The sequence below is a fragment of the Psammomys obesus genome, unplaced genomic scaffold, assembly GCF_907164565.1.
Source record: "Psammomys obesus unplaced genomic scaffold, mPsaObe1.curated_primary_1811, whole genome shotgun sequence".
In the NCBI taxonomy this organism is placed as follows: domain Eukaryota; kingdom Metazoa; phylum Chordata; class Mammalia; order Rodentia; family Muridae; genus Psammomys; species Psammomys obesus.
In genome coordinates, this window is record NW_026596046.1 from 35,022,386 (window position 1) to 35,032,587 (window position 10,202).

General features: G+C 41.3%; 2 protein-coding genes across 2 annotated transcripts in view; one reads left to right on the top strand and one right to left on the bottom strand.

Annotated features, from left to right (window-relative positions):
• The window catches only part of C2cd3 (C2 domain containing 3 centriole elongation regulator), a 93,656-nt gene that overhangs the window by 6,154 nt on the left and 77,300 nt on the right, over window positions 1-10,202 (top strand). The window contains exon 3 of the mRNA XM_055623307.1: window positions 486-643. Coding sequence (XP_055479282.1) covers window positions 486-643 — 158 coding nt within the window. The remainder of the gene's footprint in view (window positions 1-485; window positions 644-10,202) is intronic.
• Window positions 6,164-6,646, bottom strand: LOC129688470 (ubiquitin-40S ribosomal protein S27a-like). Its single transcript, XM_055623308.1, has one exon. It carries the CDS (start codon window positions 6,644-6,646, stop codon window positions 6,185-6,187), a length of 462 nt encoding a protein of 153 aa, XP_055479283.1. The 3' UTR covers window positions 6,164-6,184.

Here is a 10,202-nt window from a genome sequence, read left to right on the forward strand (position 1 = left end):
TGTGTGTGTGTGTGTGTGTGTGTGTGTGTGTGTGTGTGTGTGTGTGTTTCACTGCTGTGGCACTTGCCAAGTTGACTGGCCTGCAAACTCCAAGTATCTACCTGTCTCCACTTTCTTGGTGCTGGGATTGCAAGTGAACACTACCGACTTTTTACATGGATTCTGGGGATTGGACTCAGATGCTTGAGCTTTCAGGACAAGCCATTTACTCACAAAACTCTCCTTCCCAGCCCATGAAAGTTGTTTTTCTTACAATGTAATTAGCATGCTAAATAATCAATATACTCCCCTTTAATGTATAGTACCTTTCATTCTTTTCCAAAACTCTTGCTCTTTTGGCGTTGGGCTCATTCCTTCTTCCTTGTATGGTATGGTAAGTGCCTGGTTTTGGCCAATTTAAAGTTTTTCATTGTATACTCTTTGGCTTACTTCCAAAAAACAAAATAGTGGAAACTATCTGAATATGTTGTAATTTTTTCCGTTAGATATGGCTGTGCTGGTGTTGGAAGTAATCACCAAGCTTGATCATCTTCCGGTTGGCAGAGTTCAGATCAACGGACTTGCTCAGCTGTCTCCAACCCATCAAATCAATGGATTTTTTACCATTGTTTCACCAGCATCTAGGAAACTTGGGGAACTTCAGGTAAAAATGTTCTTATTTTTTGCTTCTTTGAGCTAGGTCCCACCCCCTAAAGGTTCCACAACATTCCAAAACAACTCCACCAGCTGGGGAACAAGTATTCAAATTCAGGAGCTGATGGGGGATATTTCATGTCTTACCAAGCAGTGACAGCTGCAGAGAACACAGTCTGGAGGCAGAAGCTGAGTCTTCAAGAATGGGTAGGTCCATGAGTCCCATGTCTCATGCAAGTGCTACCTTGTGCTTTACTCATTCTTTACCTACCATTGTTTTCCCCTTCTCTACATTGAACATCCAGGGGACTTTCTCACTATCTGTTCTCCTCTGAAGTGTATTGAATTCATCAGAGTATTAATTGTGTCATTGTTCTAGTGCAGTATCCAGAATTGTCTATTGGTGGGATCCACGTTTAGAGGCTAGACTCTCTAAAAGATGAGACTATGCTTTCTTCGTTTTCTCTCGGTTCCTAATACAGTGCCCAGGTGTATTTTGTTTGACTGTGTGAGTGCTATCTTTGATATTGTCACTCACTGATCCAGCTTGTATTTTGATACACTTTAATGTGCCACTATTACAGAGATAAGGAACAGCTCTCTGACGTGTTTTTCTAGAACACAGTATGAGACACACTGTGCTGTAGGGATGCGGGATGCTGGGAAGAACAGAGAAGGATTCCTTTCTGAGGGGATTCTTTGGGAGAGCTTCAGAGTGAATTCTCTCAGGAGCCCTCACACTTCTTCTTGTCAGTGGCCTGAGGTGACCTGTGAAGATGGTTCGCTACTCTGTTGACCCAGAAAACCCCTACAAAATCATGCAAATCAATAGATTCAGGTCTTCCTGTTCACTCTAAGAACACCAGGGAAACTGCCAGGCCATCAAAAATTTTCATGTCCAAAAAGCCACCAAGTGTCTGAAACACGTCACTTTAAAGAAGCCATGTGTTTTTGGTTTTTTTTTTTTAAAGGGGGGGACCCCATGTAATGCTTCTCCAACAGTACAGTTGTGGAATCTGTAGTGTGCCCAGGCCAAACAGTGGCCCAGAAAGAGTGCTGAACTTTTCCTACACATGCTTAAGAGTGGAGGCAGTGATGCTGAACTTGAGCTGATATATGGGTTCTCTAGTCTTTGTACGTCCAAGTGAACAAAGCTCCCAAGATGCTCCATTGAACTTACAGAGCTCCTAAGATGCTCATTAACCCAACCATGAGCTCCCGCCATGGTGAGATAATCCTCACTGAAGAGGAACAAATTGTTCCAAGCCAAAAGAGGAGGGTGCACAGAGAAAAAAGATGTTCCAGAAGACACTGAAGAAACTAAAACTTAGGGCATGGGAAGAAATTCAACGTGAAATAAATGCAAATGAACGTTTAAAACATTCAATTGGTTTTAGACCTTGCCAAATTTGTTCTAAAGTCAATACAGGAAATGAAATAGTTAGGAAAAGAAACCAAGAAAAAGTAGGGGAAACTTAACATTGCCAGCTACGAGAGTACTCCACAGAAGTGCCATGTCACTGTGTCTGAGCAACAGAAGAGCTTGGGCTATCTCACCGAATTTGTGATACTTCTATTGAGAAGGAGCAGTACCTTCCACTGATGGCTGTACAGTGAAATGAGTCTTGTATACCCGTATGTTTCTCAGTGTTGCATTTTGCCTCAGGAATGCATGATGGTAAACTTTATGTTTCAAGAGCCATAAAAGCAGTCAGCTTCATTTAGCCATCTTACAGAAGTACTATAAAAAGAAGAGAAAGTTCTGTGTCCCTGTGATTAATTATGGCAGTGTTGTTTAGCATTAGAAAAATGAAACAGTTTCTTCAACAGAATTATAATTGTAGTCTGATGATGACAAAAGAAAAATGATATGCTACCACATGTGTGTGTAGGATTGATACCGGGGGGGGGGGGGGAACCACATGATAATAGCAGTAGGCATATAGGATTTTCTGTGGCCTTTTGTGCTGTTATTTTTTCATGATCAAGATATAATCTGAAAATATGAAATTCATCCTTTTAAGGTGCATACTTCAGGGTTTTGTTTGTTTTTTGCATGTTCATCAGATTATTCAGGCTTTACTACTTTCTAATTCCAGGACATTTTTTTCATTCCAAAACCAATACTGTACCCATTATCATGCACTCTTCCGTGATCCCCAGCCCCAGCCCCCAGTGTATCAATCTACATTCTGTCTTATATTAGCCTGTTCCTGATGCTTCAAATATATAGAATATTGTGTACTCTTTTGAAATTGGCTTCTTTCACTTAGCATAAAGTTTTTAAGGCTTAGTATATATTACTTCTTGTGGGTGAAACATTCAGTTGTATAGATAGACCTAGTTTTGTTTGTGTGTTTTTCTTTTAACCAGTATTTGGACTTTTTAGCTTTTGTGAGCATCTCTGTTTAAGTTCTTTTGTGAACATGTGCTTTCAGTTCCCTTGGGCACATACGTAGGAGTAGAATTGGTGGGTGATATGGCACTCTGTTTAACTTTTTGAGGAACTACCAGAGTTTTCCAAAGTAGCTGTCCTATTTTTTTTATCATATTTAAATGTAATTTATGTAATAAGATTTGTATTTTTAAATTTAACGGTCATTGGATTGTTGAGTGGTTTTTTTTTTTTTTTTAAATAGAGATTGAGACAGAAGTCAGATTCTGAAAGATAAAAAATTTGGAAATAAGGAACAATTATAGTGAGTGGAAGCAGCAATTAAAATTCCCCTTTTTCCCAGGCTGGAAATATGCCTTACTGATTAAAAGTACGCAATGCTTTTCTAAAGGCCCAGAGTTCAGTTCCCAGCACCCATGTTGAGCAGCTCCCAACTGCCTATAACTCTAGTTCCAGGGGATCCAGCACCTCAGACCTCCACAGACACCTGCATTCACAGGCACATGATATAATAGCAGATATACAGCAGGAGAGCCCCAGAACCCATGTAAAAAGCCGGACATGGCTGTGTAAACCTGTACTCCCAGTACTAGGATGGAAAGGCAGAAAGGTTTCAGCCAGTCTAGCTGAACTGGAGAGCACCAGATTCAATGATTGGCTTTGTCTCAAAGAAAAATACAGTTTTTAAAAGAGTGATTGAGGAAGACATCCCTAGCTCATTCTCCACATTGCTGTCGCAGGCAGTTGTGCCTGCACACACATGTACACATATTCTCAATAGCAAGCAACTAGATGTAGACAAAGAGAACTTAGTTACCAAAATAATGTTCATGTTTCCTAGATAGTCATTTCTGGTGGTTCGAATAGGAATGGTCCCTATGACTCATGTATATGAATGCTTGGTTCATAGGAAGCATTAGGAGGTGTAGCCTTGTTGGAATTGGTGTGGTCTCTTTGGAGGCCAGGTGTCACTGGGGGTGGGCTTTGAGGTCTTAGAAGCTCAAGTCTGGCCAGTGTGGATCAAGATGTAGAACTCTGAACTCTTTCTCCAGCACCATGTCTGCCTGCACGCCAACATGTGCCACCATGGTGATAACGGACTAAACCTCTGACACTGTAAGCCAGCCCGAAGTAAATGTTTTCCTTTATAAGACTTACCATGGTCATGATTTCTCTTCACGGCAATAGAAACCGTAGCTAAGACATCATTACTGAGCTTCAGTATCCCATTTGTGAACAGCTCTAAAGCATTGTTGCCAGCATTAAACGAGATGAAACTACAGAAGCACTCTGCGTTGGGCTAGCCATACAGTGGCAGGACAGCACAGCACACACATTCAAGAGGTGCTAAGCGCAGTAACAGGATCAAGAAGTTTAGCTATGACAGGAAAGGGCTCACATAATGCCTGGCAGTTCCCACCTAGCATTTGAGCTAGAAAGGCTTCTTATATTTTTAAATGTAAGAGAAAAATATGTAATAAAGCCCAAAATATTTATTCTGGCCCTCTACAAAATAAGTTGATCAAGCCTCTTGTAAGAGTATATATAGGGCACCTCATGTGTTAAAAACGAAAAATCAATAGAAGATGGAAATAAAATAATCGAGCCAGTAAGATTCAGAGGAGGATTTGATGGGGATACATTTTTACCATGAGCATATGCAACACTACCAGGACCACCCTGTACAATGTGCATTTCATTAGACCTCTACAGATAGTATTCCCTGCACTCAAATCCAGCTGCATTTGGTGAGAGTCCTTTAAAAAAATTCACCTACCCAGCACTCGGGAGGCAGAGGCAAGTGGATGTCTGTGAGTTTGCAGCTAGACTGGTCTACAAAGTGAGTTCTAGGATGGCCAGAGATACACAGAGAAACCTTGTCTTAAAAAGTCAAACAACAACAACAACAAAAATAAAATAAATAAATAATTTACTATCCTTTGGCTTTGGTTCTTTCTAGCTTATCTATGTGACTTCATGTCATAGAACTGTCTTTACTTTCAGTTTTTTAAAATCTTAAATTTCAGTATTTCTCTGTTAATTCCATTTTCATCATACATCTTTTGTTCAGAATGGCTATAGTCTATGTTGTTGGTTATTAAAATTTAAACAGCGGTTATTCCTAAACCAGCTCCATAGTTTTACTTTCTACATAAGTTCTTGCTAGATTACTGTGAATTCTGCCACACATTGATACGCCATTTGTTGTGGGTTATTAATATTTAATATTGATTTATCTTTTAGTTAAATAGTAGTTATTCCTAAACCAGCTGTACACCCAAACCACCACAAGAGACCAGGGTTTATTTAATTAACCTAGAGCACAATTCTGGGCAATAGTTACTCCATCTTAAACCTCCAAGCCCACATAGTTTCCTCCCATTCAGATTTCCCACATTATACTTGCTTTTAGTCATGTATTAGGTCCAGTTCTTCTCTCCTAGTGGTTCCAAGTCCTCTCCAGCTGATCTCTCCCTTCAACTTCTACCCGCTGGCTTCCTTCTCCTCCCCTCTGGACCATGGTGTCACACTCTATTCTCTCCATTGCTCTGCTGGTTGTTTTATTGATAATACAGAAAACAAATGGTGGCGTGTTTACACAAACTTGAGACAGAAGATGTTTAGAATAAACATGTCTGGGGACTAGAGAGATGGCTCAGAGGTTAAGAGCACTGGCTGTTCTTCCAAAGGTCCTGAGTTCAATTCCCAGCAACCACATGATGGCTCACAACCATCTATAATGAGATCTGGTGCCCTCTTCTGGCCTGCAGTCACACATGCAAGCAGAATACAGTATAAATAGTACATAAAGCTTAAAAAAAAAAAAAAGAATAAACATGTCTGGATGAAAACAGATAGTGGGGTAGAGAAATCAGCTTTTGAATGAACAAGGATAAATTGTATACATTCCACAAGAGAAGAAAACTACAGAACAGTGTTCTCAAGAATCTCACCCTCAAAAGCCCCAAGAAAATAGCAGTAAACTGGGGCCAGCACTGTACAGGAAGAGCAGCCCTATCCCCAAGAGCTTACCCCGGAGCGCAGAGCTGCTTCAGTATTTACAGTCACCAGTGCAATAAGACATTAGCTGTGGTGTTCTAGCCAGTACAAAGCATAAAATCTTTCAGTTCCTTCTTTTTATTAACTCATACACAACTACTTATCTTCTGGTTTGTTGAAGCAGTAAGTCAGACAACACTTGCCACAGTAATGTCTGTCAAAGTGGCTAGCCATGAAAACTCCAGCACCATCAGAAGGACACTCTCGACGAAGCCGACTGATTTTGCCATTTTCGTTCACCTTATAGTATTTCAGAACAGCCAACTTAACCTTCTTCCTCTTATGCTTATTCTTCTTGGGAGTGGTGTAAGACTTCTTCCTTTTCTTAGCACTACCACAGAGTCTCAACACAAGATGAAGGGTGGACTCCTTCTGAATGTTGTAGTCAGACAAAGTACGGCTATCTTCCAGCTGCTTTCCAGCAGAGATCAGTCTCTGCTGATCAGGAGGAATTCCTTCCTTATCTTGGATCTTGGCCTTTACATTTTCTGTAGTATCCGAGGGTTCAGCCTCGAGCGTGATGGTCTTCCCCGTAAGGGTCTTCACAAAAATCTGCATCTTGGTGGAGGCTCCACCGCAGATGGCGGATCGGAAAGGCATAGAATCTTTATGAGAATCTCCAAAGCTTATACACTAGAGAGTAGTATTTGTAGGAGAAATACTCATGAAAACCACCAGGAGTGCACGGTAGAGGTTCACAGTAAGGGGGCATGACTACAAAAGGATAGCATGAGTTATTTGGGATGATGGACCTGTTTCTTTTCTTGATTGTGGCGGTTACATGTATGTATACATATAGGAAAAGTCATAAGCATACAGCTATAAAAGTGTTGTTTTACTACAGGAAATTAATAACAATAATAACAACAATAGCAGACTCAGATGTAGCAGCAGAAAGTAGTTATCACTTTGCCTCCCATTGGGATGTGCTAGGAACTTTGCAGCTGGATACATATCCTGACCAAGTCACTGGTCTATTCTAGGTCATTTTTGCTGGGTAAGAATGAGGACTCAGCATTACTGGATCTTCTAATTTTTCAAGAGAAGCGAAAGATACAAATTTATATAAGAAATATAATTTTTTTTCTAGGGCATCTTTTTTTTATTTTTTTATATTAATCACAGGTTATTTACTTTATATCCCAGTGTAGCACCCTTCCTCATTTGCTCCCAATCCCACCCTCCCTCCCTTATCTCCTCCCTGCCCCACTCTAAATCCACTGGTAGGGGAGGGCCTCCTCCCCTTCCATCTGACCCTAGTTTATCAGGTCTCATCAGGACTGGCTGCAATGTCCTCCTCTGTGGCCTAGCAAGGCTGCTCCTCCCTCAGGGTCGAAGAGCCCGCCACTGAGTTCATGTCAGAGACAGTCCCTGTTCCCCTTAATAGGGAAACCTCCTTGGATGCTGAGCTGCCATGGGCTACGTCTGAGCAGAGGTTCTAGGTTATATCCGTGCATGGTCCTTGGTTGGAAAGTCAGTTTCAGAAAACACCCCTGTACCCAGATATATTTGGCCCTTGTGGCACCCTGTCCTCTTCAGATCTTACTAACTACCCCTTCTTTCATATGATTCCCTGCACTCTGCCCAAGGTTTAGTTATGAGTCTCAGCATCTGCTTTGATAAATTGCTAGGTATAGTCTTTCAGAGGCCCTCTATGGTAGGCTCCTGTCCTGTTTCTTGTTTTCCCCTACTTCCAATGTCTATCCCATTTGCCTTTCTAAGTGAGGATTGATCATCTTACCCCAGAACCTCTTCTTGTACTAATGAAGTTAAAAAGCAACAAATCAAGCAATCCAATTTAAAAAAAATGGAGTACGGAGCTAAACAGAGAATTCTCTGTAGAGGAATATCGAATGACAGAGAAACACTTAAAGAAATGCTCAATGTCCTTAGCCATCAGGGGGATGCAAATCAAAACGACCCTGAGATTTCACCTTACACCCATCAGAATAGCTAAGATCAAAAACTCAAGTGACGATGCATGCTGGAGAGGATGTGGAGAAAGGGGAACCCTCCTCCATTGCTGGTGAGAATGTAAACTTGTGCAACCACTTTGGAAATCAATCTGGCACTTTCTCAGACAATTAGGAATAGCGCTTCCTCAAGATCCAGCTATACCACTCCTAGGCATATATCCAAAATATGCTCAAGTACACAACAAGGACATTTGCTCAACCATGTTCCTCGCAGCTTTATTCATAATAGCCAGAAACTGGAAACAACCCAGATGTCCCTCCACTGAGGAATGGATACAGAAACTGTAATACATTTTCACAATGAAATACTACTCAGCAATTAAACAAGGAAATCATGGATTTTTCAGGCAAATGGTGGGATCTAGAAAAGATCATCCTGAGTGAGGTGTCCCAGAAGCAGAAAGACACACATGGTATATACTCACTTATAAGTGGATACTAGAGCTATAAAATAGGATAAACATACTAAAATCTGTACACCTAATGAAATATAATTTTTAAGACACTGCTTAATCCATTCCCCTCCCCTTTTTTTCGATACAGGTTTTCTGTGTGTAGCCTTGCTATCCTGTACATGCTTTGTAGACCAGGTTGGCCTCAGACTCACAGAGATCTGCCTGCCTCTGCCTCCCTGCGTGCTGGGATTACAGGGGTGCTTCGCCACGTCCACCTGCTTAATCACTTTTTAAATGCTGTATTGCCCAGCATAATTCTGAAAATTGGACATTAAATGCCACAGATATCAATAGAAAACTGTAGGCATCTTAGTACCAAAGAGACCCTGAGTCATCCTTACATTGCTCTGTTCTGCATGGGAGACATATGGTGTAGTTGTAGTGTGTGTGGATGGTGTGGGCTTCAGAAGAGGGTGCTATATTTAGATGGTAGAATGTGAACAACAACAAAATACTGTTAGTTCCCTTATCCTGACAGGTGAAAATTGTTTCCCTGGGAAAAAAAACTTTGGGGACATAAAAGACATTTTAAGGGAGAAATCTCCAGTTTAAAAAGTAAAATAGTTGTGGCTGGAGAGATGGCCCAGTGGTTAAGAGCACTACTTGCTCTCAGAGGACCCATGTTTAATTTCCAGAACCCACATGGCAGTTCACAACGGTATGTAACACCAGTTCCAGGGGATCTCACACAGACATACATGCAGGCAAAACACCAATGCACATAAAATAAAGTAAATATTTTTAAAAGTAAACTAATTTGTATAACATAGAAAACATGGTTGGGAATATAACATGTGCTTAGATTGCATGAGACCCAGATTCAGCTCCCAGCGTGAGAGACAAGCAAGCAGACAGGCAGATGCTGACTCACCAATGACACTGGCAGAAAAACCAACACAGTGTGAACATAATTGGGGAGGGGCTGAGTGAGATGGGCAGGAGTGAAAAGAAAGATGAATGCGAGATTGTATTAGGAACACTGTGAGAAGCAGAGGGCTTAGGAATCAAACCTGGGGTAACAAGTTAGTTCATCTGTTTTATGCATCCAGAGTTAGATGCTTTCCCTTAGTCTGCAATGTTGTTTACCTCAGTGCCCCTACCCCCGCCCCACCCCCAGCTTCCTCTGGTTTACTCCTGGCTGAGTCTCTTGTGTTCTGCTCCCAGAAGCCACCCCTGCATTCCTTCCTCACTCTTCCCTAAGCTCCGCTTTCCTCCTAGTGTTCCAGCATCACCTAGGACAGTCTTACCTGGGCAGTTACCTATGATTTTCAGATTATTTAAATTCCACCATAAGGTTCTTGATCTTCTGGGGTGGAGTGTTTTAGTCATCTCTCTGCCCCAGGCAGTTAGCATAGAGCTGGTATCAACAAATGTTAACAGATGACTTAGGCCAGCCCTGAGTTTGATTGTAAGATGCCTGAGGAAAATGCAAGGTCTTTCTCTGAGTCTTTCTCCAGGATCCAAGGTCTCAACGGGCTTAAGAGTTGGTTGTTACTGGTTAGGGAAAAGCAAGCCGCAGTGGATTGTCTGTGGCTGCTTAAACAGCTTCTCTTCTTTCTGTCATTAAACCTAAACTTTTCAATACTGTTGAGTTTTTTTTCCCCCTGAAGTATATTCTTTAATTTTGTTTTCTCAGTTGGGCTTTTCAGAGGACTGGAGAACTTTTTTTTTTTTTTTTTTTTT

What these genes read in the sequence shown, in the direction of transcription:
- LOC129688470 (XM_055623308.1), bottom strand. Translation starts at nt 6,646, where the DNA reads ATGCAGATTTTTGTGAAGACCCTTACGGGGAAGACCATCACGCTCGAG.